The 25,036-nt window shown below is 42.3% G+C and overlaps 1 protein-coding gene across 5 annotated transcripts in view; it reads right to left on the bottom strand.

The window, feature by feature from the left end:
- Window positions 1-3,236: 3,236 nt before the first annotated feature.
- Window positions 3,237-25,036, bottom strand: part of dlgap3 (discs, large (Drosophila) homolog-associated protein 3) — a 154,291-nt gene continuing 132,491 nt past the window's right edge. For 3 of the 5 annotated variants that reach the window (XM_004547789.3, XM_076879072.1, XM_076879071.1), the window contains 10 exons: window positions 21,261-21,475; window positions 18,417-18,519; window positions 17,285-17,501; window positions 15,154-15,692; window positions 13,303-13,397; window positions 12,107-12,326; window positions 10,741-11,035; window positions 10,561-10,652; window positions 10,239-10,385; window positions 3,237-9,621 (listed from right to left, as the gene is read on the bottom strand). In XM_004547789.3, the coding sequence (XP_004547846.2) occupies window positions 9,304-9,621; window positions 10,239-10,385; window positions 10,561-10,652; window positions 10,741-11,035; window positions 12,107-12,326; window positions 13,303-13,397; window positions 15,154-15,692; window positions 17,285-17,501; window positions 18,417-18,519; window positions 21,261-21,475 (2,241 nt within the window). In that variant the 3' untranslated portion in view covers window positions 3,237-9,303. Of the gene's footprint in view, window positions 10,386-10,560; window positions 10,653-10,740; window positions 11,036-12,106; window positions 12,327-13,302; window positions 13,398-15,153; window positions 15,693-15,797; window positions 15,810-17,284; window positions 17,502-18,416; window positions 18,520-21,260; window positions 21,476-25,036 lie in introns of all 5 variants that reach the window. The other 2 variants (XM_004547790.3, XM_076879073.1) reach the window with 2 other exon arrangements.

The raw sequence follows: 25,036 nt of genomic DNA, 5'->3' as shown, positions 1-25,036 counted from the left end.
CGGGCTGTGGTCGACTCCTTTGTCATGTGGTGTGAGCAGAATCATCTGCAGCTCAACGTGGCAAAGACCAAGGAACTGATCGTGGACTTCAGGAAGACCAGGAAACACTTGACCCCTGTTTCAATCCAGGGGGTCAGTGTTGACATTGTGGAGGACTATAAATACCTTGGAGTACACATTGACAATAAACTGGACTGGGCTAAAAACACCACAGCACTTTACAGGAAGGGCCAGAGTCGTCTCTATTTTTTGAGGCGACTGAGGTCCTTCAACATCTGCCAGAAAATGCTGAGGATTTTCTATGAGTCTGTTGTGGCCAGTGCGATCCTCTATGCTGTTGCATGCTGGGGGAGCAGGCTGAGGGTCGCAGATGCCAACAGACTTAATAAACTGATCCGTAAGGCCAGCAATGTTGTGGGGATGGAGCTGGACTCCCTCAAGGTGGTGTCGGAGAGGCGGATGCTGTCCAAGATAAAGACAATGTTGGATAACACCTCCCACCCACTCCATGACATGTTGGTCAGTCACAGGAGCTCGTTCAGTGAGAGACTGAGATTACCGAAAAGCACCACTGAACGACACAGGAAATCATTCCTGCCTGTGGCCATCTCCCTGTACAACGCATCCACTTAACACACTGTTTGCTGCTACAACTACACATGTTTCTTTTCCAACTATTTATTTATAAGTGACTTATGTATGTATGTATATATATGTATATATTGTACTATTCTTAGTTAGCGTATTGTCTGTCTTGTCTTAATGTTGGTTTAAAATGGAGCACTGTAACAAAAAATAATTTCCCCCAGGGATCAATAAAGTATTCTGATTCTGATTCTGATTCTGATTCTGATAAAAACAAAGAATGACCAGATTTTTTTTTTTTACCTGATTTTTGTTTCTAAGAAAACGAGAGCCACATATGAGGATATTCGTTAAAAATTTCGATAGAACAGTAGCATTATATTGTCCTCGTAAGTGGATATCAGGCCCTTGTAGAGCAAAATTGAGTATTTTGGTCTAAATAACCCAAAATGTGATGTCCACATATGTGGACGCCAGGTCCTAGGTGGTTAATCCTCCTGTTATCACATTTGTATTCATGTCATATTCTTTTAAAAGTTGTTGCTAAAGTTCTTTGGGAGTTTTCCCATATAAGACACACATTTTCAGAAGTTAGACACCCCCACCCACGTTTTGTTGGTTGGTTCCCTGCTTACAATAGTCACAAACTGCACAAATTTATTCAGTAAAAAAATTCAGATCTCTTCCTGACATCTGACTTTCAGAATAACCCAAGAGTCAAAGACTATTTATGTCAAAACCAGCCTGTGACTTGGAGTCTCCACTGGTTGCATGCAGTGGCGGATCTAGAAGGGTGGCATGGGGTGGAAAGTGCCACCCTAAGATGATCCCTTGCCACCCCAAGTGCCACCCCAGTTTTCCATATGACAGTTTTGTTTATTAAAATAAGATAGCATTAACAGTTTGAGCGTAGTTACAATCAACAGTTAATATAAATGCTAAAACTGAATATATTGCATAGTGTTTCCCCCCTCCATCATTAACAAATGGTTCAGCCCATAGCAGGACCGGCTTTTTTCATCATAAGTGATGTTTATGATTGTGCCAGAGCACATTTTGAACAACACCATGGGTGGTTGGATGTTACAGTCTGGAAATGGAAGGAAGGTGAGTGTTATTAACCCTCTGTGGTCCACGGACACGCTGCACCTCCAAATCACATGACTGATGTAAGCTGACATAGAAACAGGCTGAAGCCACGCAGCGAGACAGAGCGAGACAGAGAGAACGAGAGAGTTTTTAGATGTGGGAGGTTTGTGACGTTTAGTGTGGAGTGTATAAGTGTGTTGTGTTGTCTTGTGTAGTTGTTCTGTTGTGTAGTCGTTTTGTTTTGTGTGTCAGTGAGGGCACTAATTAATGTCACAGAGGCACATTTGCAAGGTAAACACTGTCACTAAGTAGAAAACCAGCGGAGTGATACACCTCCTGTTGTCAGGCCTGCAGGTTTATCCCTGTGCTGTTCTCCTGTTTTTACTGGCACACATCATTTGTGGGGCATCTTATTGCAACACCTGATTGTTCTCTCATTTTAGTTTTAGTAATATTTTTAAATGGTTGTACAAAATGAAAAAAAAAACCGTCAGGTCTATTGGCTGCAAATTGTTGTATATGTTTACAAAATGTACAATTTATATTTGCATTTCAAGTTATAAAAATTTACTCCACATGTCTGTGGTTTTTTTACAGTAAAGAAATACTACTAGGATTTTAAGTTCTTTGTGTGATTTCAGATCAGTAATACTAATGCAGTATGTCAGTGAAAAAAACAGTTAAATTCAGTTGAGCTGAAAAGAAAGATACCAAACAAGGCAAGGGGAAAAAAATAAAATGAAACAATTTGAGGGTGAAATACAAACGTAAACTCAAAAGGAGTCAAAAATGGCCGGTTGTATTTCAGACCTCAGAGGGTTAATCCAACAAATCGTGAAAAATTAGATTTAAATTTTTGTTCATAACAGTGCAGATTTCTGACATTTTGTGTAATTTAAGCTGTAACAATGTGATTGTTTTCTAACAAAAAACAGTATGAAACTTAAGTTAGACTTGTGTTTGTAAATGAACTGCCCCATGTTGTGTAGCTTTCTGGGTTTTATAGTTATTGGGCTACATATTTATTTATTATACAGGCTATACAGAAACTCACATGTTTTATGTAACTAAAGTGTGTAATTATGTGGGCTACAGACAATAATTAAGTTATAGACTATATTTATATGAAAAACGTGTATACTTACTGCATTTGAATTATTTTAACCATATGTAACCACCTGCACATGTGTTTGAAAAAAAAAAAGGCTTTGATTTTGCCACCCCATTTGATTTCTTTGCCACCATAAGAAAATTTCTCTAGATCCGCCCCTGGTTGCATGGCAACTGCGAAGGTCAAGACCAAGTCATAATTGCCCGTAAGGCACAATGTCATTTTCACATTTCGATTTTTTGGATGAGTTGCATCAATCTTATCCTGTAATCCTAGCAGATCCATTTAAGTCAGAAGACTGTTTCCTGTCTTTCATTGCTGGCTTGAAGCAGGTGAGGCCGAGGCCGATGAAATATGATTAGGGTGACATGCACTTTATATATTCTCACCTACTTATTTGGTCATTAATCAGAAAAATCAACACACACAAAGAAGACGCAGCACCCACTCATTTACCTCGCTAAAATAGCTTTATAATAATCATATTAATAGTAATAATATTAGCCATTAGAAAATGTTTCGACAACGTTGACAGTGTTACATTCTGTGTTGGGGTAAACCACGTCACAGTGTGCCATCTCTCTGGGCTTTCAGCGCTGTCAGGCGTGCTCCTTTCGACACATCCAGACCCATGAGTCATTATGAAATCCAGAAAATCAATTTGTATGTACAAAATGAGAAGCACAACACAAGAAACAGAATCAGGATGTACACCGGGCATCGTCCTCCACCGCCGTCCAGCACGTCTTCGGATCGCTGTGTTCATGCACGTTGTGTACTCACTGGTGGCAATGTGAAAGTTCATATTTTATGGCATCTCTATTGCTATATGCTCCGGTCAATTCTTTTTCTTTATAGGATGAAAAAACCCCCAAAAACCCCCAAATAAAGCAAAACAAAAGCATTTAATGATTTAACTGTACAATATACTGTCTTGGCACTGAATCGAACGTGTATAAAACAAGTAAGCACGACAATAAAGCTGAGCTTAAAGACAGAAAAGCTTAATGTGTCAAACCCGTCTGATTTAGAAATCGTGGTGAGACATGAAAGAGAAGGAGAAGAGGGGGCTATTGTGTTTTTTGCTACATTATAGAGTAGAACACAGAGAGTGGAGCGTCTTATCAGTTTGAAGTCTGTTTCGTCTCTGTTGTGGCAGCACTAAGAGTTCAGAGTGGAGTAAAAGCACACGGAGAAAGAAGGTCTTAGGTCTGGGTCTTCTATTCGCTCCACCTGTTCAGTGCTTACTTTTCTCTCAGTGATCTCACCCCGCATGGGAGTGTCCATCCGTGATCCCAGAGAAAAATATCTTCCCAGAGTTATTTTCAGTTTCCTCTTCCTCTACTCCATCTCCTTAGTAGCAGCGATTTATTTACTTTCTCGTTAGATATTAAACCTTTTCTTTTTGTTTTGTTATTGTACACAAGACTCATCCTTGAATATAGAACAATGTTTACCCCATGGCTGTGACTAACAACACCGTTTGTAATAATGGAAGGGATGGCAATTATTAACCATTTTAATGACAGCAATCATACTAATAATCATGACGTAATAACAATATGTGCAATATTGAGAAGAGCAACGTCTGTTGGTAACAGGTATTTACATTGTTGTAAACACGACGGTGGCAGGGTATCATTTTTGTTAATTACACAGTAATTGCTCAGTTTTCTCTGATCTGCATGGCTAACCGTGTCTACTGTAAAGCGACATTACAGTGCTAATACGCACACATACAGAAGTACACCTCAGTGCTAAAGGCACATTGGAGTTTCAGTTAAACATCTGCTTGGCGCTGAGCTGCTCTGGAGGCAGAAAGGAAGCAACATAGAACATTTAAGGAAGCGTGCAAACATTTTTTTTTATTAGATATGGACTCAGCTTTTCAGGAATAGTTACTCAGTGTATTAAGACTGTAATCACCTCTGTTAATTCCTTAGTCTGAACTTAAATTTCCAGCTAAACACGAGTACGTGAGAAGAATTGATGCAATCCAGCACGCTTATATGTAACTGCTAGCAGTCTCAGTAGGCTGGATCCACATATACATTTGAAAAACAATTCTGTATGTAATAAATGTGTTTATTTTAGTTCTACTAGTAGAGCTTTGATCTTTTGATGATATATTGGGTCTTGATACAACCTGTCTGCTCATTTGTTTCAGCTTCAAATTCCTATAAACCAACTTTCCTCTGACTGGCCTTTTCTCGCAAACAGAAGGGTTGAACTGAAGGTGGGTGGGGCTTCTGTGCTCACAGCCATGAGCTGTGCACCTGAGATGGCCATATTGATACCTGATGTCTTCTATATCCTACGGAGCCAAGAACAGAAAAACCATCAGAAACCAGTGCTTATTTCAGTTTTTGTTTTGTATAGCCTTTTACCACTGTAACAGTTTATATAGGACCAAAACATGGAAACATATATTAACCCCCACCTCTTTAAATAAGCTAAGTTTGATGTATGAGTTTGAATAATGTTACAGCCTCCATATCTCTCCACACTGATCTTATTTTCCAATGGTTTCCAATTCGCTCTCCTGTATCCTAGCACTGCTAATGCTAAGCAAATATTTCCTATTGCTGTTGGTTAAAAGTATTCAAATGCTGATAATTGTCTGAAAAAGTTTTTTTTCACACATTTGATCACCTTTAAATATTGCTGAGAATAATGACACAAACAAAATATTTTTAGAAAATTTCCCCCTCTGCTTCTCGTAATGAGGGTTAATTCAGTGACTTAGCTTTTTCCTCCAGAGCAGCTCTGTCTCACAGAAATGTAAAATTAAAACTCAAATCTGCTGCTACTACACCCCTACACCTTCAGTCTGTTGCAGATGCACAGCACACAGCAAATGCACACACGTAGCACATCGGCTACGATCGCCTCCATCGCCAGCACCTGCACGTTACCGCGCTGCGCTTTCCAGTCTCGGAGAATGGCTGAAAGAGAATCTGGGCTCAAATGACGTGTGATTTCCACACTTTCAGAGAATATTAACAACATTCCTGCAGGGCTGGTCTGACGCTGTATGTTCAGGGTCTGTTGGTTGAGAATCCCCTGAGGACAGAGGCCTGGGTTGGGGATTGGAGACACTGCTGCTAGAAACTGAGGTACTGAGAGTTGGCTTATCCATCTGGCTGTCCACGTGGGGTTTTTGCACTTACAGAAAGAGGTGAAAAGGTTCATATAGCAGTCTGTCTGTTGTGTCGGTGAGTGGTCAGGTCATGTTTGTACAACTCCAGTGTACTGTGCAGATATCGAACAACGAATGGAAATCACAACCACCAGAAGTGTGTTTTCAGTGGACCTGTTATCACAAGGCAAGGTGGCTGGCTAACACCTCAAATTATGATAAACAATAGAGGAGAATGTCAGCGAGAACTGAAGACAAAGTAGTAGGAGTAGTTGTTGCTACTGTGGATAAATATCCAACAAAGCCTTTAAAGATTCCTGGAGCCCCTCGAGGCCAACTCATAATGGAAAGACCTTGCCATCCCTCTGAATGTAGCTTTGAGGATTGCGAGGGTGGAGTCAAGAGTCCTTCACAGTGGAGTTACAGTAATAAAGCAGGTCTTTGTGCTTTGTTTCATGAGGGCTGGGTCAAAAACGCAGCTGAAATGTTGTCAAGTTTCAGGGAGAGAGGATCATGGGGATAAAAAGGCCGCTCTCTGAACCGCACGCCTTCAAATGAATTAAACATAAAATCGGCCGTTTCACATGGAGGCTGTTAAGCGCATCGCCTCGGAGTCGAACCGAAACATCGATTGCGGTTTTCAAGGACATCGACATCAGTGTCCTCCGAGGATGTGATCGTTGTACAAAGACAGTGTAAAATCCTACCAATTTGTTTTTGTTTGAAATCACAAAAAAAGGCTACAAAAAGTGCTTTCCTTTTATCGGTCAAAAAAACAAATCCCATTAGATTCTGCTAAAGGAAGCTGTAATAAAGCATGCAGTATTAACATCAATAGAATTTGCCAGTCTTGTGTGGGTATTGCAAGTGAAAGTGGGGGAGATCAAAGATGGTGTGTCAGTACAGTAAAAAGAGTTTCTTTAACAATATTCTCTGTATATTTTATACTTTTCTATTTACATTTCTTTATATACTGTAAACTGTGTTCAAAGGAAACCTCCACATATAGCTGGTTAGGCACATGTAGTTGGCTCTAAAGAGGAAATACAGGAAGGGGATACAGCAGTATATGTCATTAGAACCACAGAAGAAGATATACAGTAGGCCTAAGGAGGCTCACACTTGGCAATTAACACTCTTGCCAGTTATACCCTGTGAACCTGACTCACACACTGAAGATAATAATATTCATTTGAGATTCTTTTTCACATGTACTGAGTCTGGATATGCCACACAACTGTAGTATCACACAATGCTATAATCTATCATAATAATACTGTAGAATTTCACATTTGATATATGCTTTTTTTTAAATTCGTACATATACTGTACTCAATAATCTCTACTAATCTAGAAATGTGGATTATATTATAAAATATACATCTCCCAATAAAATATCCCATTTTTCCAACACATTCCATCCAAATATTAGAAAAAAAGAAAAAACAGGTCATGCTAAAAGATTTTTCAAATTTAAGTGTGTGTGGGTTTGTTTTTTTTCTATCGTCAAAATGGCAGATTTGGACTTTTTAGTATTCGCCGGGCTTCGTCACATGTCCCTTGTGACTCGCAGCCCTGTGTAAGCATTAATTCCAGTGCATTCACACACACATGCCATTTTTCTGTGCAACATCCATACAAAACACTTGTATCAGAAATATCTGTTATGAAGTAGATTTGCAAATGAGGCCCCCTTCAAAAACTCTTCAAATCGTGCTACACTTTTCAGAGCGGAGACCACAGAGAAGAGAATTTCAGGAAGTCAATAACGAGAAACAAAGCACGCACACGTCCACTCAATCAAGTATTAGCTAATTTCACCACAGTTGCCAGACTCTGTCTGGCAGCTCGGCGGTTTCCTGTGTTTGATGTCTCTTTGGGGAGGTTTCGTAGGGCACTGCTGTTCACTGAATACCACTCTTTTTTGTTTACTTCCCTTCAGAGAAATCATCCCTTCTTTGTAATCAGGGCTCTGTGTGATTGAGAGGACGGCACTTCGAGTTAGGCAAGCAGATTCTGCTGAAGACTTTGACGGTTCTTTTATTTTGCGATCTGCTGCCCTCTTAATTAAGCAGTAGGGGGAAATCCACTGAAACAATTTCTAAGAGAAGAGAAAATGCACTGCGCGCCAGGGAAAGCACTGATTAAGTGCAAAAAAAGCACGAAAAACAACAACAAAAAGAGCCCCACCCCACCCAAAACCCCCCCATCTTCCGTCATGGCTGTTTCATTGGGGTGTCTGTTAATTCCTGACTGAAGTGGCGAGAACTTCCTACAGACCATTGTTATTAGTTTGGGTCCTCATTTAACCACTTGGTGGTGCTATAGTCTCACAGTGAAAAAGGGGGCTTTCTCAGCAGAGTCCTGTATAGCCTTGGAAAATATATTCTCCTCTAAAAGCTCACAGAAACCCCACCCCTGAACGCTTGAAACTTCAGAAGGACTACATAAGAAGCAAACAGCTTCTCTCCCCTAGTTTTTTATTTATTTTATGTCTGCAGTGCTCTCTAGCCATCAAGGCTGTGATGCTACACTGCAAAAGCTCCTTCTGGCAAACATGACTGTGCACTCTATGTACAAATAGCACTTGCCCGTTCAAACAGCCTGACTGCTGAATGCTGAGGGTAGTCAAACGAAAACACGGGATTTGAGGAACGAAAGAGAGAAACTTAAAGTGATTTCATACTCTCTGACTGAGTGCTGCCGGGGACAGATGGCACCTGGGTGAAAGGTGCAAGCTGTAGTTGGCTGACAACGACTGGGAGGGATGTTCTTTGGGGTTTGCCAGCCATCTGACTTTAAGGGCATTAGAACCGATGCTCAATTCATCCATGTTTGTTCATCCACACCGGTAGCATCAGTCAAGCGAATGGACACATCTTGTATGTGATTAAGAAACCTCACAAAGAAGGATGAGGTTTTACTGCACACGGCATCCATACAGGGAGATTCTGTATGAGTTCTTGTATCTGTTAAGCCCTTGATTTTTCAGTGATGGAGATGTGCTCGGTAAACACGCACAGGCATGCTACTACTGCGTGAACCTCGGTTGGTTATAAAAGTGGACTGCTGTTTGTCTTCAGCCATAATATTAATCAAAAACAAAACAAAAAAAAGACTTAAAAATGTCTGCTAGCTAGCTACCATTCCACGTTTAGGCCTCTGTGTCTGTAAAATATCCAAATTTCAAGACACTACGATGGCTGTCATTGCTTGTTTAATGAGTATGATAACTGATTTCGATGGAAATGCTAGAGGGGAGTAGCGCATTAACAGCGTGCGGATCCAAAACTGGGCTCGGAGACAGACTGAGATTGGCCAGCTTTGCAGGGGGTGAGGGTGGGTGAGAAGGTGGGAGGGAAACACCTCAGCTCGGTGTTCAGAGTCGAGTCTGGGCTTCGGGGATGTAGATCTCGATACTGTCGGCGCTCTCTGTTGCCGAGTTCTGCCTGAAGGAGGCAGTGCGCCGGGTCTGCAGCAGCCGCCTCCTCGCTTCTGTCCTCTGACGGTCCCCGAGGTCCATTGACTTCTCCCTGATGGGCAGGGTGTGCCCACCGACGCGAGGCACCACCAGGCCCCCTGACCCACCTCCTCCTCCACCTCCAGCAACCCCATCCCCAACGCTATCAGCCCGGAGGCTGCCACTCACCCCACCTGCTGGCTTCTTTGGTAAGGGTGGAGGAAGCTTCTTGTCCTCCTAGCCCAGTCGTGGTGATCAGGTGAACAGGCAGTGGATTAACCGAGAGGGGGGAAAAAATATGGTTTTGTATGGTTGTGTAGAAGGAATCCCATGCAAAAACAAGAGGAGATAGGAGGATGAAAACCCAACAAAAAGGTAAGAAAATCCAACATAAAGGGCAAAAATTCAAGTGAGGAAGAATCACGGACCGAAACATAACGACAAAGCACATAAAATCAGCAAAAAAACATCTCAGCATGCGTTGGCATTGGGTGAAGTAAAAGGCAATGAAATGGGAGAAGGTAAACAGAGGTAATGCACAAAGAAAAAGAAGAAAAGAGAAACAATTGTTAGTTTGTTGTTGACTGAATAATGTTGATCAGTGAGTAGCCAAACCTATATAGAAAATAATGTAATACGCTGCATTAAATGCAAAAGACGTCTAGCACATTTTGGATTTCACAGTCTTGTGGGCAGCTCAGCTCAGCTCAGTTCCTCTTGCTGTTCTGTATTTTCACAGCCTGAAAAGGCTTGGAGGGCACAACCATCTGCGCTACTCGCCTGCACACTGCCATCTTAGCTCTGGGGGAGTGCTGAAGGGAAACCAGGGTGGTTTGGACCCCCGGGTCTCTCACCTTCTTTTCAGGCGGGAGCCTCCAACCAGAGTCCTTGAGCCTCTGGAGATCCTGAAACTTGACCCTGACGTCCTCTATATTGAGCTGGAGCAGGTCCCAGAAGGCAGCCAGGTCCTGAGACGTGGGCTGAGGGTAGGCTGATGGGTCCTGGGTGTGCGGGGGGAGACAGGACTTAACAAGTAAAGCATTACATGGGGATTTACAAACTAATTTCACCGGTGAAGTGTTTGCAGCCGAGCAAATCTAGCCCTTTAGCGAATCACGGCAAAAATCATGCGCCATATGTAATGTCATGATTTCGCATGCAATCACACATACTCACCACACTCTGTTGGCAGAGGCGGAAGAACTGCTGGACTTTCTGAGACATGAGCATCTGGGCACTGCCAACTGCGTTTCGAATCAGTTCAAGAACTAGGTGGGAAAGAGCACACACGTAGTTTGAGAAACCCAAGAATTATTCATTGTTAATCTTCATCTCGAGTCGTCCTCTCTCACTCACTCTCCTCCGGAAGTTCGTTCTCCTCTGCTTCTCTCTCCATGTTCTGGCACCAGCCCTCCATCCTCTCCACCTCTGTCTGCAGGAGGCGTAAGAAGAACTCTCCATCTCTCATGCAGGGAGAGGCTCGGCCCGAGTCGGGCAGGCTCCGGGGACCCTCTAGGGACGGTGTCCCCGCCCAAGCTCGCTCAGAGGTAATGGGGAGAGGAGAGTGGGAACGTGGAGGCAGGTGCGGTTGCTGGTGGGGCCGTGTGTCAGCTTGACAGGCCTCAGTGGTGTAGCCAGTCTGGATAAAGTCCTGGGATAACATAAGAACAAAAAAGCCTGTTTTCGAACCACTGCTGAACCTCAGCCACTATTTATACTAGTATTAATGCCACAAATGTGCAGTGTGGACTCCACTTTTGATCCAGTTTAAGTATACCCAATGATATTTTTATATTTAATCATGAATAGCACTACTGAATAATTAGTTTTTAAGCAAATCCTTCTGCCATGCAAATACACAAGGACACACTCACGGCCAGCTTCACTTCCATTGCTATTTAAAGCTTTTACTTTACAGACAGTACCAGTGAGAAAAAGATATCCTCCTAAAGGCAGGGAAGCTGACAAGTGCAATCTAGAAGACCCAGGGTACTCTTCCAGCAACATTAGCCAAGCTAATAACCAAGAAAGTTACCTGACAGCTAATGTTAATATACTAATGTTAATGTTTTGTATGTATAAATCATAGTAATTAAAGCTGTCAAACTCTTTCCTCAGAAATGAGTGGAACTATAAAGTGTTATACAGGGGGAAAAATGATGAAAGTGCAGTACTGATACCTCAGTGCTGTACCTAAATACAGTATTTGAGCAAATTACATTTCAGCCTTGACAAGATAAAATCTAACAAGACTAGAGAAAACCTGCCTCCAGGTGTCTTCAGCTGTTTCTGTCTATATTACTCTCAGCCCCAAGGCTGATCTGTCAGGTCTCCCAGCAAATGAGTAGTTCAGATTGCAAAATATTCAGAAAAAATGTTGATTTTCAGATGTTGTATAAGGAAGAAAATGTCTTTTATTGTAAGATTGCAAGTTAATTAAACACCGATTACACCATGAATTTCTATCCATTAACTCGAGGACATGCAAACATGTTGGGTGTCCCCACAACCTGCTGTCAGTGTTGCCACTATCAAAATAATCATGCACATATAAGGACTTTGTCATTTACTATGTCTAAATGAAGCCCAGAGGAGCATTAAAGTGAAAGTGGCAAAAGTTTTCCTTCAGAGATCAATGAAGCTAAAATGTTTTTGTATTTGATTGTTTCTGTAAAACTTCAACAGCTGCCTGTGATCCTACAGGAGAATTGCTCACTGCTACCTCTTTGTAGGCCCACTGTCCCTGTGTGTGGACGGTGCGATGGCACTCTGTATACTGGCTGGCGGACTCGGGCTCAGACGAGTGCCTTTGGAAGGAGCAGCCAAACTGGAGACTTTTGTCCTGCATCGGCACAGCGATGCTCAATCCCGGGAAGCCCTCGGGGTCCAGGTCGGCCTGCACGCTCGCCGTCACGCTGTTGGAGCGCTTGAAACGAGCTCTCCTGCAGGACAGGGAGTCAATGCAGTCCCAGAGAAATTGAATCACACAGAGAACTATATGCAAATGCTTTCTTATTGTGCTATTATTTTGGCTTCTGTTAACTGCACGTTCTTCTTTGAGTAAGGCTGCCATGTCACTGCACTCACTACTACTCACTTGGTTATGATAAGACCTGCTAAATCCTCTGGCATATGACGCACCAGTGTGGGCAAAATGTCACGTCGGTGGACTGGGCGATGATCGTTAACTCTATTACAAGTTTATACCCCACCTCCTCCTCACCCTTCTTTCCTGTCTGATGAGGGGTGACTCAGATTTCCATTATCAGTCTGCTGTTTTCTGAGATGTCACGCTGTCGCGCTCGACGAGCAGGTGTGACGGGCGTGGGGGGACGGGGGGGACGTTGTTAAGGGATGCATGATCACAAACCGCTCGGGGGTTTGGAAGTATGCGATGCTACGAGTGTTTGCATGCATGCGTGCAAATCTGACCTGCAGGCAAAGCTGGATATAATTAGGAGATGGGTTGAGTCACGTGCGAAAGTCATGTAGAGTGTATGATTTGCAGTAGTCATGGTTACACTCACTAATGGCTGAAAAACAAGACATTCTTGGAAGAAAGTGTTGCCGAGTTCAAGCTGTGATCTCTGATGAAATGTTAAATGAAATAATAGGATCTAGCCTAGAAATCAACCATAGGTGGCTGCTCTGTTGGGCGCTCAGGAGATGAAGGCTTTTTTTTCAAATTGTAAATGAAAATTATTCACATAAATTACTGTGCAAAGACCAAAAGTTCTTGATGAAGCTACATATTTTGGAGCAAAGATAAATTAGCGAGATAAACAAACACGTCTTATTTTGCAAGTTTGTTTCTTTTTATAATGAAAGCAGCTTAAATGTCAGGCAAAATAAACAGCTCATGTTTAGACTGGATTTCAAAGATGAGTAGTTTTTCTTTGATTTTTACTTTCCTGGTACCTTTTGTCGTCTTCCACTTGGACTCCTACAGAGTGGACCTCGGTCAGAGCTTTGCCCTCCGTGTCGGAATCTGAAAGGGTCTCTGAGCTATCCACCTGCAGCAGAGGAGGACACGAGCACCACAGTCAGAGTGGAGAGAATGAAATCGGAAACCTCACCTGCCCTGCTGAACATACAGGGACTATATAATGCAGTCATTGTGTTGCATGGATGCATGTGAACAGCAGAGGTTCAAAACCGTTTCATCTGCATTCATATCCTCCTAAGAACCAAGAAAAAAGAATCTTCCCATTGAACTTTATTTGTGATTTCCTTCCTCTTTGGTGTTAAAAGAGGCAACCCAAACACATGAGATATCAATGGAAAGTCCAGGATGTCCTTTATTTAGTACATCATGACTTAGTATGGTAGATAGGCTGATTCTCAGGAGGACACAATTCCATGCCTGAGAGTTTATAAGAGCATTTATTGAGAGCTCTGACAGGATGACCAGACACACCGATCGTGTTACAATCCTGGATTGAGCTAGTAATGACATCATAATAATGGGATACTACTGTGTAGTAGAAATAGTACTTAAGCTATTTGACTTTTGAGGTTAATTAGGTTTGACTGGTGATTCTTTTCAGGCCATTTTTATGTCCATGTGACTACTGTATGACAACTAGTGTTAAGGCTCTGTTCATTCATTTAGAGGGGACTTAAAAAATAACTAACCATCTCTGAAGACATGTCAGAGATGAATGTCCCTATTTAATAAAAGTATAGCTCTATAGCAGAATATTGATGCCACTCCCAAGCTTGTATGCTAATTATGGATCTATAGCCTTTTGAATAGCTAAGCTTTGCACCTAGATCGCAGGAAAACTCGACAAAGTCTTCACATGGAGCAGAAAATGGTTTGCAGCTACTAACGCTGAGGGATTATGCATGTTCTTTGTGTAAATGGACTGTATTTCGATTGGTGCTGAAACCATTTTTCTCTTGGCTTAGCTGAGTTGAAAATTAGCATCTGTAAAGCTTGCCTGTAAAGTTATTCACCAAGCCAAAAAACCAAACATCCTCGGGAAGAACTGAGGGGGCTGGAGTGCAGTGATTAGTTCACAGCCTTTAACTGTGCAAACTACTGCGCCTTCATCAGAGATTCCAAGCATCTGCTTGTTCGGGCTCGGTACACGTGAGGATTTGGTGCTTTCTGAAGTTCGTATCACTGCAAATCAAGTTTGGATTTGTGGACAAAGGATACAGTTTAACCAAAACAAGCAATTTGAAGACTTGCAGTTTTCATTATTTTTCTATATGTCTGTGAAGGTTCTCAGTCATCCAGGTCATCGTAGTCAAAGGAGCTTGCAAAGAATCCATCTATGTCCACTGTGAGCGACCATCTTTGAACAGAGGCGGGGGTTTACGACACCAACTCTCTGCCATCTATAATTCAGTTTTGAGATCCCTTCCCAGACGCCTTAACGCCCACTCACATCCTGGGCCATCTGACCTCAGGAATTCGCATGATAAGGTGGAGCCAGGTTTCACAATGAACACACCCGAAACTCTGGCTGATTGGGACCCACGCCCAGTTTCCCACCTTGGCTCAGGCGATTAGAGGATCATCAGGGGGTCCTTTTGTCCCTCTGTGGGGGGTCACTCCCACTAGGTTTATATCTGGGACTCTCCACCATTTGACCTTAGAACTGAAGAAGCTTCTCGGATGAGAGGTGAAACGTCTTCAAGCAACTTAAAGAAGTCCAGACGCTTTCTTTGCAAGTTCCTTTGATTATTTTCTATCATCTTTTAGAGAGCCTAATCTAAATAAATGAAAATAAAAGGCATATTTTTTTGTTTTCCTCTCACCTGCACAGCTATGGATGGCCTCCACTTTCTGACAGCACGCCCTTCGTCCTGCCCTCCAGCTTTACTCAGCACGATGCTGTTCTGAGGCAGAGAGGCTGATTTCCCCAGACTGCCTCCCACTCTGCCATCCCTCTCTCTTGCTGGCCTTGGCGGACCCTCCAGAAGGCTGTCAGCTGAGCTGCTGTGTTTGGCTCTCACCCCGACTCCAGGACCCCCTCCATAGGGCACCAGCTCTCTTGAGCCCCGAACCCCGTCCAGGCTCTCTGCGGAGTTGCTGTGCTGTCGGGAACGCCCGGGTCCGCTGCCAGTGTAGTAGCCTCCTCTGGAGGTGCGGCCCGATGGCCCGTCAGAGTTACCCAGGTCCACGGAGTTGCTGTGCTGCTTGGGGCGTCCGGGACCGGAGCTTGAGACCAACTGCCCGCTGCTCTGGAAGTAGGCATCCTGGGTGGACTCTGTGCTGCTCTGGGCTCGCACCGAAAGTGAAGACTTTGACATGCGGGGTGGGAGTGGAGGAGGAGCACCTTTACGATAAGGAAAGACTGAAGTGTCAGAAGAACAGGGGAAAAGGAAGACAAAGGCACAGTGGGCTGTTAAAAGCAAAATGGGTAATATATCAACAGGGAGCGGGGGAGGTGGATACTTACAAAAGGGACAGACTGGAAGGAGAATGTGACAGGAAAGTTAAGGAGTGAAAAAAATAGGAAAGCGGTTGACATAAAGAGGCAAACAAACATGGAAAGGAGGAGAGAACAACGATAAAGCCATTAAGAATTACAGCCAGTGTAAGATGGAAGAGGAAACACACAAAAGTCCAACTTCTTTTCATTAAAAAACAGCTTTTAGTATAAATTTCAGTGAGTGGCAGGGAGGGATGCGCTGGAAAAGACAGACATGATAGCGAAACAAAAACCTCTTCCCCGCAGCTAATTTAACTCTTAACTCATTCACTGCCATTTTTACTCATTTTTGAAGAGCCACAGAAAACTGTGTGTTATGATCATATAAACGCTGAACCTACCAAAATGAAGAACAGACTCTCTTCTTTCATCCAAAAAAAAAGCTTGTTTCTACCATTTTCCATTCTTTAGTAATCAGCTGTAGAAGAGAGGTGGGTTCCACCAAAAATGCCTGTTTTGACCACAAAAAGGGAGAAAACGAGCTTTTTGTGAAAAATACATTTCAAGCAGTCTGATGTTCACTGACAAGCTGCCCGAGGTTGTATTCTAGCCCCTCCCATTGAAAAACGTAATTGACGTCTATAGACGTAAATGGCAGTGAATGAGTTAAGAAGACAGAGCATTTTCCTGAGAGCAATATTTAAGAAAGACATCACTCACAGTTTCTTTAAATATATATTTGAACAGAGTTTATTTTCAGAGTGCAGAGATGCTCACTCCAAAGCTGTAACCCACCCTGTGTGCATACGCAGTGTTGCTGTGTGACTTGGTGTACCAGGGAGGGGTCTGTGCTGAAAGTGGATAACACTTCACAGAGGCTTTAGGAAACACTGGATGGATTTTGTGGCAAATAAAAACAGCCCAATATTAGGCTTAAGCATTATTGGGAAGACTTGTCAAAGCAAACATCATCAAGAGTGAAACCAAAAGACAGAGACAAAAAGCTGGAGACACTGAGCTATCATCATAATCACATGGGTTCCTGTACCTATTTCTGAGCCTGTGAAACCTGCAATCAGACAGGGGAGGGTGATCGGAGAGAGATGAGATACAAAGGCAAGGCAGAGATGGCAGAGAACAAAGAGCATGCACAAATGTAATACACACACACACACACACACACACACACACACACAGCTGAGCCTATAGCATGCATATGTAGGCACAAACACAGAGGAGAGGGGTAAAAAACAGCTCATTAGAGGTTGAAAGAATAGCGAAGACAAGAAAAGGCTGTATATTAAAAATGGATGCAGCTGTGCAACGAGTGTGTGTGCACGTGTGTGCGTGAATTTGCTTTTGTCAACGTAAATGCACACAGCCTGTCATAAAGTTTCATCTCCCACTGTGTCTCCTGCCGCGCTGCTGCCACATAAAAGGCAGCCGCGCATCCAAACGCTCCACAGAGACACCCCAGACTTTTGCATACTGGTGGACTCAAACCGCACACTCACCGGCCCCGCCCTTGATGCTTCCCTGGGGGCCAGACATGGAGAAGACGGAGAGACAGTCGTCATCCTGGGAACATCCGGCCTGGATGGCGCGAACGTAGCTGTGGCTGCGAGTGCGGAACACTCCTGGAAGATCCAGGGCTTCGACAGCTTGAGACTCCACCTCCCCGAACATGGTCCCACACACGGCTTCGAACTGACGGTTTAACGTCTCTCCGAGCTGGAGGATGAGCGGGAAGGTGCAGGGGATGAGAGTTCCTACATCAGTACTTGTCTTACACATGTCAGATGCACAATTTATATCCCCAAAGAAACTGTCTGTTGAAAGCTTGTGAACCCAGTTTTGTCATTTTCTACACAAATATAACCTATAAAGTTATTGCAGCTTAACACAAGTCCTAAAGAAATTTAATTTAGATTCTAGTCATTGAGGAAATTTCGTTCATGATAAATTTCCTGATGTAAGTCAGATTTTTGCTGTGACATACTTTACAGTCGAGTTAACCTTGTAGGTTGACCTCTCCTTTGGAGGGTAACGGTGGTCTTGAATTGTGGACTGCATTCATTAATGTGCAAAGCTTCTCAGAAATCACCTTTGTCCCATTCATGATTGATCCCATTTTCATATCATTGACTGAAAATCCCTCATCTAATTTCAGCTTCAAATTATGCTCTTTACGCCCTCACAGACATGCACTATTGGATCGTTTTCCTCAATAAACGAATGACCAGATCAAATCGAGCTTATCGTTAGCTCGGTGCAGCTCAGGTGACATCCACAATGCCAGCCCACATCAGCTAATGCCTCCACTGATGCCATTCTGAACATTAACATCTCATAAAATATGCACTGTTTCAGCCATCCCGCAGTTGAAGACATCTGAAGATGCCTTGCAATTCACCTTCATCCCATCTATGCCTTTCATGCCGTATCTGATGTAATCAACGTCAAATCCATTGTCATCTGTGCCTGCTTTGTTCTGCACTGCAGCCTCGCTGGCTTACGTATTTCATGTTTGCACCCGGAAGGACAGGAAGGTCTCAAAACAGATCTCCTAGGTCATATCTATGTAGAAAAACAGGCAATTCTAGGAGCGGTTTACACACTTCAAAGCCTCACCCTGCTGTTTGTTACCTGTGTGCTGGTCAAAGAGCGGGTGTAGCTACGGGAGCGGGTGTGGGTCTTGGGTGTGGTTCTGCTGTTAGGGTAAGAATCTGTACACTGTTTACACGAGTGCCTGGAATAAACACAAGCATAAATGTTAGTATTGATGCTTTGTTGTGGCTGTAAACACGTCCGCCATTCGCGTTGCTATTTTTATCAAAAAAAATGTTTGCAACACAAACAGCTCACCATTTGGTGAACCATCAAATAACAATTCACTGCATCATGTGTCATGACTGAGCCAGCTGGAGTCATTTTCCGTGCTGTGACGGTGCATTTCCATGCCAATTAGGGAACCATCATTTTTGTTCATTTTATATGAAAAATAAAATCCAGACATTCCAGCAGCTATTATGATGTTCAAGCAGAGCTACAGTTAAATGTGAGAAGGTTCCCAAGGCTGCCTATGTGAAAGTATTTACTGCATAATGCAAGAACATTAACATCCTTTTTCAGTTTCTTTCCCTATAAACTGAAATCCGCTGGTGTTATCTTTTTACTGATGTTTACCACCAAGCAATAATTTAGTTTAATAATTCAGTTTATGGTCTAAAATCTTAATTTGTCTAAATAAATGGTGCTTGAATGTTACTGAAATGCGTCTTTATATATGTCTTAAAAGGGTTACTCACTCAGTTTCACACAGAGTGTGAAATCATGTGTACAGAACACAGTGTGCCTCGTCCTAGCTGATGTTTATTTTCCTCTGTGTTCTTTGAATCACCCACTTGTTAAGTGCTTGCTATTAGGGCATTGCTGGGTCACTGAGTTTCTATCTATAATCTCCAGAGTATTTACACGGGCGGAAACAATGATTTGATCGCCTGTTAAATTTGTAAGTCTGCTCACTTACAAAGAAATGAACAGTCTCTCATTTTTATGGTTGCTTCATTTGAATGAAGAGAGACAGAACATCAACCAAAAAGTATTTGATCACCAATCAAAACATGACTTAGTACTTGGTGGAGAAACGCTTGTTGGCCAGCACAGCAGTGAGATGCTGTAGTTGGTCACCAGGTTTGCACACAGCTCAGGATTTTGGTTCACTCGTCTTTAAAGAAACTCTAAATCAAAGCTCTGCAGATCTTCTATACGACTGAGGTCTGAAGAGTCGCGAGACCACTCCATGGCATTAATGTGCTTCTTCTTTAGCCACTCCTTTGTTTTGGGTCATTGTCATGCTGGAAGACCCATCCATGACCTATCGTCAGTGTTCTGGCTGAAGAAAGGAGGTTCTTGTCAAGATTTCATGGTACATGGCCCCATACATTGAGTCTCAATAGGAATACCTGTATAAATAAAGGCCAAATAAAGTAAAAAAAAATAAATCTACTGCCCCCTCAATGAGCAGATGCCAAATGATGATGATGCCAAAGAGTTTGATTTTGGTTTCAGCTGACCACAGCACTCTCTCCCAAGTCTTCTCTGAGTCATGTTCACTTGCAAATTTAAGACGGGCCTGTTCCTTTGCCTTCTCGAGCAGGGGCACCTTGTGACTGTGGTCTCAGCTGCCTTCACGCCATTAACATGCTCCTCCTGTGTGGTTTTGTTCTGATCCACAGCCTTTCTCATGATCATCCTCACCCCATGAGGCAAGCTCTTACATGGAGCTTCAGACAGAATCTGATTGATGGTCATTTTATATTTCTTCCATTTCCAAATAATGGCACCAGCAGTTGTCACCATCCTGACATGCTTATTGTGGATGGTCCCGTAGCAGGTCTAAAATCTTGTCTCTGATGTGCTTTGACAGCTCCTTGGTCTTCCCCATGGTGGTGGGGAAGTTGGAATTTAAGAAATTGATTCTACGGAGAGGTTTGTTTTAGACATATAACAAGCTGAGAACAGGCATATCGGTAATGATTGATTAATCGTAATCTATTCGACACAAGCATACACACAGACTTCAAATATTTATTTGACTCAATAACATGCATTTCAGTTCATAAAGTTTATGTAACGTGTTTTTTTCTGGATTTTTGGCTGATATTCTGTCTCTCTCCATTAAAATGAAACCACCATAAAATTAAAGACTGTTGGTTTATTTGTACGTGAACAAACTTACAAATTGAACAGGGATCAAACCTCCTTTATTTACTTTAACTAAACAGACATGAATTTTCTGAGTCTGAAAGGATCTTTTTAAAGTCTGAAATTAATAGTTATCCAAAAATGTGTTTGTAAACATCAGATTTTTATCATGTTACAAACTGAAAATAAAGATTTTGGAGAGCAGGGTTTTTCTAAGGAGGGAGACTTAGACTGTCTAAAAGATATTATGAAGCTATGAGAAGAAATTATCCAATGGTTTTGTATTTTCACCCACACTGTGGAAAATAATGTTGTCCACATTTAAAGAGTGAGCCTTAAAGGCACAATCAAACAGTGTTGTGTATTTAAGCTGCAGCCTCTTATAAAGTTATGGAAAAGGAATGAATTCTAAATGCAAACCAAAAAAAGCTGTAAAGTAACATAATGCAGAAATCCTCCTGTGGGGAAATGTTCGCATAAACAGCAACCGTCCATACTAGGACTAACTTGCTATTTTGTTTTTCTGCATTTTGTTCCACGTTGTTGTTTTTTTCCCCTTTGTCATCCCACTGCTGTCTGTTTCTGTATTTTATTGTTTACTTCTGTCACATCTGTGCAATTCCTATTTGATATCCTGTGCTGCTTTTGCACTGCTTAAAAAAAAGACAACCAAACTAAACCAAATAAACGTGTTTTTTACGGTTTTTGAAAGCAGAGAGTTGAGTCGAGGGTAAATACAAGTATTTCAGCATGAATATAAAAGCTGAATTTGTGCCATCTGACCTTTGATCCATGCTGATAGATCGTCTGAAGGCTTCCCTCTGGGCAATCAGCGTGGACTTGGGCGAGGCTTTGGGACTCGTGTCCGAGTCGGCGCTGTCATCATCGCCCATGGCTTTGATGTAGCTGCCACTCCGCATGCGACGGCAAGGGATCTCCCCTCCGCTGTCAGCTGCTCCGCCACCACCATAACCACCTCCCCAGTCTTCTGAAGGGACCTGAGGCACATCCACATCCACCCAAACATGCACACGGTCACCATAACTGACCAACTTGTATTGATCTGAAATTGCAACAGGTAGTGAGTAAAAATGTAACAACCATGTGGGACCAACATGGTTTTAGTAGGTCAAACAGTTAAATGCGTTAAAAGTAAGTATGCATTCCTCTTCTACACCCACTGTTAAGGGAAAAGGAATTAGTCATGATGTGAATTAATCAACACCGAGATATTGAAGATGTTTTTCACCGCACTGTTTGCAGTTTCTTCTCAATATCTGATGTCAAGATCCAAAGGCTTCTCAAAACAGAAATATATTTCTTAATTAATCGAAAAATATTTCACACCTCGAATGGTAAAAGGTTTATTTAGCAGCACAGTTCTGGCCCACGTGCACACAGCGTTGGGTTGGAGGGCAGACACAACCGAAAAGTCAACTGCACTCGTGCACACACGCTCACATGCACATGTATGCATACACGAGTAATGATGCAAGAGAAAGAGAGAATAGGATGAAGGGACTTACAGAGAGAGAGAAAGTCTGACAGCTGGAAAAACACTGACGCAGAGAAGGAAAAACAACGTAAGCTCAAAAGCCGACAGACGGAGAGCAAATAAATAAAAACAGAGAAAAACAGGTAGACAAGAGAGAGAGGGCAGCAGACAGGAGTGGCGACACGGAGTGGGAGAAAGACATGAACGTGGTGGCAAAAACACGAAACAGAAGACGCAATTTAACAGACGAGCAAATGATTCTGATGGGAAAACAACAAACACAGCAGTGCAGTCAAGACAAGAAACTAAAGACAACACGAAGAGAAATATAGAGAATCAATGAAATTAACCCCAAGAATTACGCTGACATGTTCTCACAGTGGCCCTAATGTAAAATACACGAAGGCGTTAGCGCACCCAGGAAGAGATCACAGTGTCAGTGAAGTTTTGCAAATTCAGCAATTACAGGCAACCCTTCAGTGAGTGGGTATCATGTGGAACTACTCCAAAGTTGGGAAGCGAAGTCAAGCATGAAACACATGAGTTTTTTTTTTTTACTTTAACGCTTTGAAAATGACCTTTTGTTTACTTTGAAGAAATAAGACAACATAAAACAACACATTAAAAAAATTCTAATCAAACAACCTCAGCTAACTGATTAGCATTGAGATTCAGTCTGGAGCTGCTTTATTGGTCTCAAATTACACAAAGCATGAAAGATGTCTTGACTGGTATTTTCTCAGCTAATTTCTAAATGTGTGTTGTGCTGAAATGAGGCAAATGCTAAATGCTAAAGTAGCATTTGGCCAGTCTTTGGATCAACAACCTAAAACAAAGAACTACAGGAGGCTAATAATGGCACTATATGCTTAGACACCACTCTACATTAAATTATTCATTATTCCACAGTACCTCTCTTGTCCCATCTCCCTCCTCTCTCCCACTAATGCCACTAATGGCTGCTTCTGCCTAAGCCTGCTTCTGCAAGCAAGTTTTTTCTTGATCACAGTGAGTCATCTGATTGTTTTCTCCGTATTACTGTAGCGTCTTTACCTTACAATATAAAGCCTCTTGAGGCAACTGCTGTTTTGATTTGGCACTATATAAATAAAGTGAATAAATAACCAGATAATTAGACATTTGGATATCCAAATATCTAGTACAGAGAGAGTTTTGGTGACAATGGGCTGATCTTTGTTTAGCCTTTAGCGCCCGTCAGGAGCTGTGCACAGGTTGATGGAGGAAACTAACAACAACGGCTCAACACTTCGGAGAAATTTTCATGACCATAAAAGACAGCACAATGTAGTAAAGTTTATATTTATGGTCCAAGTATTATACTTCAATATACTAATTAATGAATAACTCGTTATATGTATAGACTATTATGTATTTACTTTGTTAGGAAAGTCTAAAGACTAACTTGATGTTGCCTTACACATAAAAAATATAATTACAGGACTCCTGATCGCAGTGCTGTAGACAGCGTAGGACCAGCGTTCGGTAACAGTCAAAACCCAGAACTGATCTGAAAAATCTCAGTAGAGCTGATGAGAAATGCAGAATTAGGTGATGAGGTCACAGGGGTATTTCTCGCCACGAGTGACCCCTTATGTTGACAAGCGCAGCTTTAATTAGCATCATAGCTCGTGACTATAGCTATTAACCTCGCATGTAACATGCTACTATTGTGGAGGACCACTCACTTGGATATGTGTGTTTATATATGTGTGTGTTCACTCGTACACTAACAGCAGCTGTTTTGGCCGAAGGACCTCTCAGCCTTTCATTTTGGTTTTCATTTTTTTGTAAATGCTGTCAGGTGCAGCTTCATATACGAGCATGTGACCAACACCTGCACCCACACACACACATAGCCAAGGCCCCGGGGTTTGGCATCCAGCTGAGTGTGTGTTTTTAAGGTCATCACTTAAAAGATGATTCAGCCTAATCTCGTGATCCCCGTGGCCGTCCACTATCTCTCTCATTTCCTCAAACGCCCCTTTCTCTCCTCTTCTTGCTTTGCCCCTTGGCTACCATCACCTCTTTTATCTCTTTTCTATCCCTGAGCTTGCTTTACTGTCTCTGGGTCCCTCTGCATTCATCTTTTCTAACACTCTTTGTACCTCACCGCTTTGCTCTTCTTTTCATTCCTTTTACTCCATATTCAGCTTTTTTTTTCCCTCGGCCCTCTTTTCTTTTTTAATCATTTCATATCTATCACACACAGGCTGAGGGGAAGGTGAGAGGCTCAGGGAACGGAGAGCATCAGGTTCTGATGCCACACATTGTGATTGGCATTGACGCCATGGGGCAAAGTTTGCACATGTCCCTTTGCCTCTGACCGTAGACTTGCGAAGATTCACTTGCATTTATTGCTCGGTCCTGACTCTTTGCAGGAAACCTGTGTAAGTATTAGCTTGTATGTACATGTTTCCTTTTTTTACACATGGAAATAACATACAGCAGGTAGACTGACCCTGCAACGAGAGAGGGACTGCTGTAGCATACTTGAACTGATTTAAAACTGACCATGTGTTTTATGTTTTAAAACTGACCATGTGGAAAGTTTTTTTTTCTTGTTTGTTTGTTTGTTTGTTTTGTTTTTGCTTTGTTTTATTATTTGCTTCGAGCCCTGTGTACAGGAGCTGCATGCAAAAAGATCTTTTGTTAAAAGGGTTGGCGTAATAAGCAAATGCTTCAGCTAATACCTTTTGATTAGCCTTGTCTCATGCTTTCTTGCTTTGTGGTAGATCTTTGTTCTGTCTTCACTGAGATATTTGAATGCTAATCAATAAAATCAAATCAAATCAAATGTTTCCAGGTGCTACAAAAACTACTTAGTCAACGCTTTGTAGAGCGTTTTTCTTAATGTGAACCAACCTACATTTAGCTCTTCACTTTTGACTGTTTGCATAAATCCAGCAGATGTAGAGCCAATTTATACTCAGTCGTAACATGGAGAAATTCAAAGTTTAATCTTGTGTGGAGGAGAGAGGAGGATGAAAGTGAGGCTGTCGATTTATTGACTGACCTAGGTCCTGACCCTCACCTACAGCTACAG

Source organism: Maylandia zebra, linkage group LG22 (assembly GCF_041146795.1).
Source record: "Maylandia zebra isolate NMK-2024a linkage group LG22, Mzebra_GT3a, whole genome shotgun sequence".
NCBI classification, from domain to species: Eukaryota; Metazoa; Chordata; class Actinopteri; order Cichliformes; family Cichlidae; genus Maylandia; species Maylandia zebra.
This window is presented reverse-complemented; position numbering and strand designations above follow the sequence as displayed.